This window comes from Strongylocentrotus purpuratus, unplaced genomic scaffold, assembly GCF_000002235.5.
Source record: "Strongylocentrotus purpuratus isolate Spur 01 unplaced genomic scaffold, Spur_5.0 spur5_scaffold_6, whole genome shotgun sequence".
Taxonomy (NCBI): domain Eukaryota; kingdom Metazoa; phylum Echinodermata; class Echinoidea; order Camarodonta; family Strongylocentrotidae; genus Strongylocentrotus; species Strongylocentrotus purpuratus.
In genome coordinates this window covers 17,253,951-17,267,096 of record NW_022145612.1, presented here as the reverse complement: position 1 = coordinate 17,267,096, position 13,146 = coordinate 17,253,951, and the positions used below count along the sequence as shown (strand labels likewise).

General features: G+C 38.4%; 1 protein-coding gene across 1 annotated transcript; it reads left to right on the top strand.

Annotated features, from left to right (window-relative positions):
* Positions 1-3,326: 3,326 nt before the first annotated feature.
* Positions 3,327-12,563, top strand: LOC115919485 (monocarboxylate transporter 2-like). The gene is made up of 4 exons (XM_030973427.1): positions 3,327-3,964; positions 9,588-9,728; positions 10,299-11,198; positions 12,269-12,563. The coding sequence occupies exons 1-4, from the start codon at positions 3,766-3,768 to the stop codon at positions 12,439-12,441; spliced, it is 1,413 nt and encodes a 470-aa protein (XP_030829287.1). The 5' UTR covers positions 3,327-3,765; the 3' UTR covers positions 12,442-12,563.
* The last annotated feature ends 583 nt before the right edge of the window (positions 12,564-13,146 follow it).

Below are 13,146 nucleotides of genomic sequence, written 5' to 3'. Positions count from 1 at the left end.
TTAAATTTCATACAAGTGATTTATAAATGTTCGTGATATCACATGATTTTCAACAGAATTCGCGTTTCTCCATTTCTGTTGCAAACTGACACATTCCCAAATAGCCAGGAAGAGCATATATTTTGTATAGTCACTAATGGGCCTAATTAGTGGCCGATAACGCTAATAGTAGTACACAATTCCTTTCCAGAAGCTATTGCGACAAGCACTGCCGGGAGATAACATGATACCAACCACACGGGCTGTGCATGCAAAGATTTGCGAACGAACGTTTCATACGTACATCATGTGGGGAAACTGAATTCAGACAAGAATTAATATACATGTAGAGAACAGTACAACGAATCGTCTTCTTTCTCTAATAATTTAGTGAAACGGCAAAGCTTCCGCGCTTTTCGCGAGAGGGGGTAACTGAATTCAGACTAGGATTAAGAGTTATAAATAAATGAAACGTCAAAGTACACGACACAACGAATCGCCTTCTTTTTCTGATAATTTAGTGAAACGTGAAAGCTTCCGCGCTACGCGGGGGATGGGCGAAAATAATTTCTGACGTGGATTAAGAGTAATAATAAAATGAAACGTCAAAGCTTCCGCGCGGGAAAACTGAATTCAGACAAGGACACGAGACAACGAATCGTCTTCTTTCTCTATTAATTAAATGAAACGTGAAAGCTTCCGCGCTTTACGCGGGAGGGGGCAACTGAATTCAGACTAGGATTAAGAGTTATAATTAAATGAAACGTCAAAGTACACGATACAACGAATCGTCTTCTTTTTCTAATAGTTTAAGGAAACGTGAAAGCTTCCGCGCTATGCGCGGGATGGGCTAAAATTATTTCAGACGTGGATTAATAGTAATAATTTATTGAAATGCAAAGCTTCCGCGCGGGAAAACTGAATTCAGACAAGGACACAAGACGAGGAATCGTCTTCTTTCTCTATTAATTAAATGAAACGTGAAAGCTTCCGCGCTTCGCGCGGAAGGGGGGGGGGGGACCGAATTCAGACGAGGATTAAGAGTCGAGAATGGTACATCGAATCGTCTTCTTTCTTTAATAATCTAATGAAACGTCAGAGCTTCCGCGCTACGCGCGGAGGAAGGGGAACTTGATTCAAACAAGGATTAAGAGTCGAGAACTGTCCAACGAATCGTCTTCTTTCTCTAATAATTTAATGAAACGTCAAAGCTTCCGCGCTTCGCGGGGGATGGGAGAAACTGCCCCTCCTTGCACGTACCCAGCCTCCTAGGGAGCGCGCTCTGTAAGTGATTTGCGTGCTCACTACCGCCCCCCCCCCCCTAAAATGAAATCCTGGGTACGCGCTTGGGGAGGAGTGCAACCTGCCACACGCTTCTACCTCTTGGTTGCTTTGATCCATTGCCGAAAATATTTTGGCACCTATCATCCCCCCCAACCACGGATACAAATCGACACCCTTGTTGCATAATGATTACAATTTCCTGAGCCTGACCAATGAGTTTTAAGGGATGGAGTCATGTCAAGCTCATTCTCTTTGTACCATCTTTGATGCCGCTAGGAGAAAATATGTCAGGCATGGATCTTCCTTGCAGATACGTAGACAAAAGATTCCTGCCTAGCTGCAAACTAACGGGCCACTTTCAAAGGTAAATATGAAAGGATACATTGTACACTGTTGGTCATAATGGTGGAATAATTATTTTTACCCCAGTTTAGGGAAGGATTTAAAAAAATTATTTATTTCTAATAGATCTAGATAATGGCATACATTCTCAGATTTTATTGAATATTGATTTGCGAGTGTTTCTTTTGCGTGACTGCTAAATCATATGTGTGCTACTATGCTAATCAGCTAGGGAACCTACGTCCTTAAATCATAATTGACAGTAATGAGGATTAATGCCTCACAAAAGGGCACTTATATAGCTGATCGACACGATTTTTATCCTGGGGCCTCACAGTAACGAGGCCATTACTTAGCCCCTGAATCATGACTGTACGCAGTGTTTGCTAGGGTACGCGGCCGCCCCCACAAATCCCCCAAAACGAAGAAAATGCAATAAATTGTCAAAAATTCATTGCAATTTCCCCCCGCCCCCAACAGGAAAAATTTCTCTGTGTGGCCATGCCTTGAACCATAATGCATGGCCCTACAGAGGAATTTTTCCTGTTGGGGGCCGGGGGGAAATGCAATGAATTTTTGACAATTTATTGCATTTTCTTCGTTTTGGGGGATTTGTGGAAGGGGCCGCGTACCCTAGCAAACACTGCGTACAGTCATGATTCAGGGGCTAAGCAATGGCCTCGTTACTGTGAGGCCCCAGGATAAAAATCGTGTCGATCAGCTATATATCAGTGCCCTTTTGTGAGGCATTAATCCTCATTACTGTCAATCATGACTTAAGGACGTAGGTCCCTTAGCTGATTAGCATATTAACACACATTATGATGAAGCAGTCACGCAAAACAAATACTCGCAAATTAGTATTCAATAAAATCTGAGAATGTATGCCATTATCTAGATCTATTAGAAATAAATAATTTTTAAAAATCCTTCCCTAAACTGGGGTAAAAATAAATATTCCACCTTTATGACCAACAGTGTAATTACTTTTCGCTACCACACGTCTGATAATACGAGCAGTACACATTGCTTACTTTCACAGGGGACAAGCGAAAAGAAATGGGGCAAAATTTCCTGAAATATTAATCAAAATTACTCGACTGGCCATGTGTGGGCACTAATCTGACACATAACATTATTATGAACTGTACATGAACAAAATCACTTTTTTTATTTTCGTGAGCCGGAAGTAATCGGAAAAGTGTCAAATTGCAGGTTTTAGGATTGTACAACTTTACTATTATACAATGTAAGCAAATTTCTTGACATAATTAGGATTTTGTATTCATATTTTATCATCTGTTTGATTTTTCCCTTGTTAGTTCAAATAAAAAGTGAAATATTAACGATATTTCTATGTGGAAAAAAAATCACTACTCAAGCTTTCCAATCGGATATTGGCGGCTTCGAACCTCGGATATCAAAGGTACCAGCACACTACTTACAAAACGGCAGCTGCTTGAAATAACTTATTGCCCGTTGGGACTCCAGCTCATTGACCTGACTAGCTGGGCTAGGCTTCTCTCAAGGCACAATGATTTTTTTTTATAAAGTGTCAAATTAGGGTCTGTGCTTGCAGACTAGCCTGACAGCGAGGCAATCCATCCAAATACTCGCTATAACACAAAATACACTAAAATGTATGATGAAAAGAATTTTTGTTGATATCACAGCCGTGTGTAAAAAGACACGCATGCCTTACCCTGTTCGAGTTCATTAGTTGCGTGTATAGCAGCCAGTCAGACGGTCAGTCAGACCAGTCTAGTTTGTTTTCATTATGACCTGGATAATAACTACACGGTTTCAATTGAGAGTCGAACACTTTTTGAATACACAGAGGGTTGTAATGTAATTGATGGATGCGAGTGAATAAATATTAAGGACCAAATTTCTTCAGAGTCTGAGGCAGGAAGCCATTGAACACTTGGAGGATATGGATAACGAGACAGTTCTGCATTCTAAGGAAATACTACTAGGAGAGACATGCCTCTGATTATAATAGGAAGATATAGACCAAGCTCACACGCATAGTATAGGAGTGGGGAAAGTATATGAAATATACTTCGCAAATACGTCTAGATCCCTATACAGAATCATAACATAAGCGCAGAGACATAATATTTTTGAAGACCATACGTACTGTTTAGCTACTATAGAATCATGGGTTTGTCGCATGAAGAATACTCCCTTCACTGGGGCTTTGTGGTTTTGGCGGCCAAATTTTGCCACTGGGCAATAATGACGGGACTGCTGAAATCATTTAGTATTTTCATACCTCATCTCGTCAAATTAATGGGAACGAGCTATGCTATTATAGGACTGGTTTGTTGTATGGCTGATTCATTGGGATGTTTGGCAGGTAAGAACCTATTATTATTACTATTATCAATATTATTATTATTTGAGTTATTATTGCTATTATCATTTTCATTATTATTGTTATCATTATTATTATTATTGTTGTTATTATCATTATAATTTTGTATTACAATTGTTGTTGTTATTGCTGTGAACCTCAGCGTATAAACGAAGAAGATCGAGGAAAACCTTTTCTTTCATTGGTCAATCATGCATTAATCCCATATCGAAAGGAAATCTTAAATGTCTGTAATATCTACATGTACATAGGATTATTATAAAAGATATCGGTTAGGGATGAAATAATTATGTGGACAAATATAGCGGCGCAATAACATATATTATAGTGAAATGAGGTTGGAATATCACCCCAGGGTTGGGCGGCAGGCGCGGATCCGCGGGGGGGGGGGGACCAAAAAAATGGTAAAAAAATAAAATAGTAATGTTAATTTTAACTTTAAAAAAACACTAAAGCGCCCTCCCCCCCTGGCAATTTACCCCCCCCCCCTCCCCCGCTTGTTCACCGACTGTATGATTGGCTGCTAAATATTTCCTCATGAATTGGCACCCCCCCCCCCCCCTCTTGCCGCCGGCTGGATCCGCCCATGTTGGGCGGTATAATATTGTAAGCCAATAATTGATTGTCCTTATAAGCTGAGAAGGGGTGGCCTACTAGCTATCCTGTGCCCCCGACCCGGCCACCATCGATCGTCATTTTAATAGATTTTTACCTCCTCCAATGAAAGAAGATAGTCAGGAAAAGGTTTATGGGTTTTAGATGGATTACATGGAAATATCGAATCAATATGGTATGAGGGCATTCATCATACATTGCATTGGTCAACCATGGACCCTACCACAACATGGGTCAACAAATTGGCTAGGTTGTGCCCAGTTTGCTCGCCCGATCTACTTAACACTGCTCGTATGGTTTTAACATTATTAGCAGCTGTCAGTTTAAATGACTGTCCCTTTATCAAAATTCCTAAAGGCGTGAGCAGAGCCTGCCTCTTAGCGTTTCTCGTTTTAATAAGACAGATACTACAAATTACCTAGCCTTCAATCAGTCCCTCAAAAAGGGGACGAGATGAACGTACAGTGAAACCATCCATGTGTGATGGAAGATAGACCTTGCAATACAGAGAGACAGATATATTGTTGGATTAAAAAATCAGTTCAGACGAGCAAAAGTGGGCTTACCGATATTTTGGAGATGAATATATTAAACTATAGGGCCTGTGCATGTTCTAGTACAATAAATTGATGTAATCAGGGATGTACTCTAACGTAATATGTCGATAGTTTAGTGAAAGAAGATATTATATATTTATACAATTTTTTAAATAATTAAGGATTAATCTTTTAGCATTATTTTGTTTTCCCTTCGAAATTGGGATTTTTGTGTTGGCACACCAGTATACCTCGCATGGGCTCGGATAACAACTGTTGGATAGACAGAGAGATAGGTGGATAGATAGATAGAAAGAAAGAATAGGTACGTAGGTGTGTAGGTAGGTAGGTGGATAGACAAATAGAAAGAAATATGGATAGGTTGGTTGTTAGGTTAGATAAATAGAATGTTTTAGGAAAATAGGTCGAAATGCCTATAGATCAAATAGAATGAATGGCAGGAAAAGCTATTAAGGTGCAAATGGCCATGACCGGAAATATAAAATTATGCCATTATTCAACTAAGAATGGAGTGTTTACCAGTTAAGAAATTCTATCAAGGTTTCTTTTTTATAATCTATACATAAATTATGGAGTTAACCTCAGCAGCAGGGAAGTGTTACTTGTACATGTATAGGTAGATAGGTATTTTCTACGTAGCATATTTACTGATTAAGATAAGTAAATCATGAAGTGAATGGATAGTTTCCTCCACATATTATCATGAATGACGTTCATACAATGGCCTAATTACATTTGAGAGTTAATAATAATAAAAATAATTTGGATTTATATAACGCTTAATAATGGTATATCGTCTCTAAGCGCTTAACAAATATTATTACCCCGGTCATCGGATTGGCGGATTCATTCACGCACAGTGTGCACCATCTCCACTCCTTGGGGAGTATTCCTACCATAATGATCACCGTAAGGGCATAGGCAATTAATAACACACATGCTTTCGTCATCCTACCGGGATCCCATTTCTCTCTTTGGTATTGAGAGGCAAATGAAGATTAACATCTTTCCAAATGACATTAGCCCGTGTCAGGATTGAACCATGACCTTTCAAGTCAAGTGCTTTAACCCCTCGACTACGACACTTATACATGAGTTCACTTGGAACTCCGCAAAAAACCACTCGATTTACAAGTTATTCCCTAGGAATTTAAAGAGCATTTCTCGCGAATATTTCCTGCATATTATATACAAATTAATATACATAATGGGTGGTGTATGGGTGTGCGTGTGTGCGTGGGAGTGTATGTCTACTGTCTCGAGGATAAGTTACTTTCAGCGTAAAGCCAATGGTTCATTGGTGGAGGCCCTTGACTCTGATAAAAAGAGGTCCTGGTTCGGATCCTTGCTCGGTGCCAGGTAAAAATGTCAGAGGTAAAAATGTCAGAGGTAAAAATGTCAGAGGAAAAAATGTCAGAGGTAAAAATGTCAGAGGTAAAAATGTCAGAGGTAAAAATGTCAGTGGTAAAAATGTCAGAGGAAAAAATATCAGAGGTAAAAATGTCAGAGGAAAAAATGTCAGAGGAAAAAATATCAGAGGTAAAAATGTCAGAGGAAAAAATGTCAGAGGTAAAAATGTCAGAGGTACAAGCAAAACAAATGAGTGCCGTCATAATATCTCAGCACTTTTATCACTCAGAATGTCGAGACGTACAGCTACTGCATGGGCTAGTCTATTATATTCCTTTCTAAATGGATGTGTTGTATATCGTACATGTCCTGAGGATAATATAATGTGGAAAATAGATTTTGAAATTTATTTTTTTGTGGAAGCAATCAGAGAAGGTTAATCATCTAGCATAAACATGTAAGTATTGGTGTGTAGTGCAAGGTTTTGGAGTCATCAAAATGATACAAAATTTGGCCCAGTCTTGGTAAAGTAACAAGCACTGTACACAGAAAGATATTGATATGGGACTACACAAACATATGGCATACAAATCGGGCAGCCATACAAAAATGTTACTTGTTATATCTGGGATATGAAGTCATTTGAAATAGATTTTCAGGGAATGACTTTTTTCTTTGATGTTCTATCACACTTGCATTGAACGCTCACAAATATTTTTTTTTACCTTTCCCCAGAACTCAACCTTCTCTTTAATTGATGTAACATGTGCGGCTTTCTGCTTTGTATCGGAGTAACAAAGCTGCTTATTGATTTTCTCTCAGACTATTTTATACCGCAATGGTAATCGACAATATTTTATTGCAACGCGCGCACTTCGGGAATGTGATGGTGCGGTTAGCATTGATAACATGGCTTTCTGCTTGTTTCAGAGTATCAAAATACCAAACCCTCAAGAAAGTGGAATTGTCGGAAATATGCATTTATTGGAAATGACATATAATAGTAGACATTGCCACGCAGTTAAAATGTCCAACAATCTTCAAATATGAAGGAGAAGTAGGAGGGGGAAGGTTCATAGATATCTGATCCTATTTTGGGGGCTGTACTGACTCTTCTTTTTATTTAATGATTACACCATGGAGCGACAACTCAGCCTATAAAACATGGCCAAACTTCTCGATTTTAGAAATCTTTTTCCCCGAAGTTTGCTCAGTGTACCAGTACCATTTGCTTATACAAAAACATAATATACCGGTATATAAATATTGAATAAGGCAGACTAATGGGACATGGATGGTGTACTCCGAGTTTCACGCCTTGCAAGCGGTCATCAGACAACTGATAGCATTCTTCAAAGTACATGATTCCTCTACAACCAGGGCTCAAATTAATTTTTTGTCCACGGGGGCTCTTCCCCCCAAAAAAGAGCCCCCGTGAGCCTTCTCACGGGGGCTCTTTTAGTACTGACGGGGGCTCTCTGTTATACAAATATCCATTGAATTGGTACCTATGATACTCCTCAATTATTTGCTATTTCATCATTATCATTTCAATCAGCATTTTCCCTCTTACAAATTTACAAGCTACATAGCTGTTACTGGCCTGTGTATATAATATATACGTATACAACACTGATCTTTATGATGTCTTTAACGGGACATATCTTCTTCTCCCCTTGCAAACGAGAAAGAAAACAAGGTCATTAAAAGGGATTAAGCGACAAATAATGATTGTGATTCAAATTGATGCGAATATTTGTTTGAATAAGCACTGCTATTCACCCGAATCTTCTTTGTAAAAACAACTTTTACAAATCTCAGCCATGCTTACTGAGTTGAGACGTTCCATTCAATGTAAAATACTCATTACAGAGTACACTTCTCCTAATCTGAAAGTAATCTTACAACACAGTGGCAGATTTGCATGGCTTAGATTTGTAAAAGTCGTTTTTACAAAGAAGATTCTGGTAAAAAGCATTGTTTATTCAAAAAAATCCTTGCATCAATTTGAATCACAATGATTATTTGTCGCATGATCCTTTTATTAAATAACCTTGTTTTTTTTTTAATGATTACACCATGGAGCGACAACTCAGCCTATAAAACATGGTCAAACTTCTCGATTTTAGAAATCTTTTTCCCCAGAAGTTTGCTCAGTGTACCAGTACCATTTGCTTATACAAAAACATAATATACCGGTATATAAATATTGAATAAGGCAGACTAATGGGACATGGATGGTGTACTCCGACTTTCACAGCTTGCCAGCGGTCATCAGACAACTGATAGCATGCTTCAAAGTACAAGATTCCTCTACAAAGACTACAACCTTGGTATACGCTCAAAATAATACAATAAGACAGCGGTGAAATAACGACTGCAGAATATCCCTCGCTGTTCTTTTTCGATAAGCCTGATATATAACCCGGGTGTAAACATAACAAACTTGTCACATGCTTTTGTTTTTATTTTATACCTCTAACATTTTTACCTCTGACATTTTTTCCTCTGACATTTTTACCTCTGACATTTTTTCCTCTGACATTTTTACCTCTGACATTTTTACCTCTGACATTTTTACCTCTGACATTTTACCTCTGACATTTTTACCTCTGACATTTTTACCTCTGACATTTTACCTCTGACATTTTTACCTCTGACATTTTTTCCTCTGACATTTTTCCTCTGACATTTTTTCCTCTGACATTTTTACCTCTGACATTTTTACCTCTGACATTTTTACCTCTGAAATTTTAAACTCTGACATTTTTACCTCTGACATTTTTACCTCTGACATTTTTACCTCTGACATTTTTTCCACTGACATTTTTACACCGAGCCCCTTGCTCGATGATTACATAATTGGAAAAGATGTCTTACTCATACTTGTCCCTCTGTACCCAGTTGTATTCAATGGGTACTTAGCAATGCTAGGGTATTAATATCATCATTATTATTGTTACTATTAGTATAATGATGATATATTATTATTATTAGTATTAGTATTATTATAATCCTTATCGTCATTATTCAATCAAACAATATAATATAAAAATATAATATAAAAATCATTCATATTCCAGCACCAGTGGCGTCTTTTATCTCAAACCGAATATCTCCTCGATTGCTTGGGGCCGTGGGAGCCATTCTATGCAGTGGTGGAGTTATAGGTGCCTCCTTCTGTACCAGCATTATTCATTTCGGCATATGCATGGTCGCCATTGGTAAGTGTGGAGTTATACATTTATCTTTCTGAGGAAAAAAAAATCAAAATAATTAATTAACCTTCGCAGAACAAGAAGCCTATCTCTGGATAAAGCATGACAGGACTTTAAATCCTAGCCTCTGTTTGGCTATTTCAATCGTATATACTTCTTTCCTTCAATTTTACCATGTTTAATATAATGATTATATAGATTTAATTCAATTCAATTACACTTATAACTGACATCAGAATAATCAAACTATTTCTTACAAAAAAGTACCATTGTAAAGATACAAAAAATACCATGGTAACCATGTTTTTTTTGGTCCAAATTACCATCCACCATGGTAACCGTGGTTATCATGGTACCAAAACAATGAATTACATTGGGTCATTAATCAATGTATTTCATTGTTTTGTTACCATGATAACCATGGTTACAATGGTGGATGGTAATATGGGAAAAAAACATGGTTACCATGGTATTTTTTGTATCTTTATCATAAATGATTACGTTCGTCCTTTTTCATACTATTTATTGAAAAACAAACATTAAACACAAAAGCGTATATTTTCTTCTCTCTCGTAGGTGTAGGGAACGTGTTCCTGGTGTTCACTTTGACGACCAATCTCCATGAGCATTTCCCTGTCAAGTTTGATGTCATCAACACCATTTCACTGGTAGGATCGCCATGTGGAGCGTTCATCACTCCAGTCATCACAGAAAACCTTCTAGAGATCTACGGTTTAAGTGGTACCATACTTATTCTGGGTGGATTCAGTCTGAACTTCATGATAAGTGCTCTCGTCCTAAGGCCACCTCGGAGTCGGAGGAGGAGGAAGAAGAAGAGTGATCAAGAAATAGAGTATATTCCCGTTCAGAAACTTGACAGAGACACCGACAGAGGTGAAGCGGTAGATGAAGCAAATGATCTCAGAGAAACTTCCACTCAGAGTGACACTGGAGATATTCAAATCAAACCAAAGACTACATCATTGATAACGCACATCTTGGATATCACAAATCTATCTGTACTGCGGAGAGTCCCAATTTTTGCGTTACTTCTTTTCCCAAACTTTTTAATGATGATAGTATGGATGGGTTGGACGCTGTTCCTTGTCCCTCACGCCGAGTCGTTGGGTATCAGTCAAGCTCAGGCTGCATACCTTGCCATGTTAGGTGGGATCGGTGGAATAACTGGCCTTATATGTACGTCAGTCTTCCTCATGTTTTACCCGCGGGTTGGTCTGCGTCTTCCTGCTGTTACCTCCCTGATCGGGTCGATTGTTTTCTTCCTCGACCTCGCAAGCAGCCAATACGTCTTCCAAGCCATCCATGCATTCCTCGTTGGTTTCTTGGTCTATCACACCAGCGTCTACATCGTAGTGGGTGTTAAGTATGCCCTACCAGACGAGGACTTCGCTATGGGGTTGGGATTGGCGTTATTTGCCTACGCCGTGGGTAATATCGTGGGAGGAATGGGTTCAGGTGAGATGACCTTATATCTAACCTAGAGCTAGAGTTGGATAATTACCCCCCGAACACCATACCCTGGACGTCTAGCTCAATACTCACCAAAGATATCTGTTACTTGACCCCTGCACAACTATCCTAACGATATCCTTACTAATTAAGAGCAGTAATTCCGGAGGGAAATTGTTCTGAGAGTATGAAATGGCCAGGGACTATAGTAATATTACTGTCAAAGAAGGATACTTTCAAAGGGCTAATTGTCCTAATGATTCTCTTGGGAAGTTGTCCTGATGACACACTATCTTGATACTATCAACATGTTCTTGTTGGGAAGCCGTCAAGGATGATTGAAAGGGTAGTCATTCTAAATGGGAAATTGGTCTGAGGGGGAATTAAGATTGTCAGGGAATGAAATGAGCGGCTTATTGACCGGATGGCATGTGTTCGTTTCGGCAGATGTCCTGATGACTTGTTATAAGTTGAACTGTAGTTATTGTAGATTAGTGATATAAATATTGAAAGTTTTATTTTATTAGGACAAACAGGCATGCCCAATATTGGGTTATTGATAACTCTAGCCCATTATGTATTCATTTAAGATAAAGAAAAGTGATTTATCCTTTCTTTAATGGTACGACTTTTTCCTATGCAGAATTGAATAATAAAAAAAGACAATGACTCGTGTAATAAAAGGCCAAAGAAAAAAAAAAGGGGAAAAAATCGATTCGTTGTTGCTTGTCCCATTTTATCAACTAGGGCCTTACCCTTTGTCTGATCTATAGGCTACGTTCCTCCCATTCGCCATTTTCTTCTTATTATAGTTTTACTACTTTCTCCTCCTCGAACCCATTCTGAGACATGCTTGCAACATCCACTACACCTACGACTCCTGCAATTGATGCAGCAACAGAGCTATAAATTATATCCTATGTACAATTATCTGGTATTATACCCTTTCTCATTACTTTAAAAAAAAAACGAGGATATTCAATTTACATATTTGTGTTCATGTCTGTCTTCTGTGAGAATTGTCTTTGTTATGATGTTTACTATCCCTATTCTTTTTTTCACTCTATGTTCTCCAGGTCTGATATACGACTTGACGCAGGATTACAAGTTAGTCTTCGTTGCGTTAGGTGTAGCCGAGGTTCTCATCTCTTTCACTTACATCTGTTTCGTCATTGCACAGAACTATCAGCGAAAGAAGAAAGAGGCGTTGGCAATGGAGGAAGCTAACGTTGCAGGGCATAAGCTTTAAAATAATGATTTTTTTTTTAAAACCAAAGAGGAATAGTTTGATGACTAATTGGTGCTGAAATGAATGGTGTAATTGCTGTTTGATTATGTATCGTCGGAATGTTATATTATAGTATTAATGACTGCTTTTTGGTGTTGCATTTGATCATCATCAAGAAGTGGAAATCTTGGGAGAGTTTCTTCAGCCATTTTTGCCTTGTTTGGAATTCAGTATACGATCGAGATTGCCATATCAAAAATATCGACCAATTCTTCGCACACGTACGGTATCCTCGATCGCTCAAACCAGTTTTTAACATGTGAACCTATGGGCATTTCACCAAGACTGAACTATTTTCCCGGTAACTGGAATTTTACCGGGAATTTTACAGGAATAGTTAAAACCATGACCGCAATTTCGGCCAATCAGATGACTGGATTTCTTAAGTGAGGTATATAATGTTTTATATTCCACATACAAATAATCTTGCCATACGATTGGTCAAAAGTAAATCACGTGATGAAAGATAGTTCGCCCTTCATTGATGGCGAGGAAAACTTCGTTGTTCAGTGTGGATCGTAGTACTATCTACACATTGCAACGCACTTTCATTGAAGACAGCTGCAACTCACTTTCTTATATTGCGTATAGCCTATGTACGTACATAAGAAATGCATGCACTGTAGGTATCATACACCGTTTGCTAGCTGTTAATTGGTGATTTGT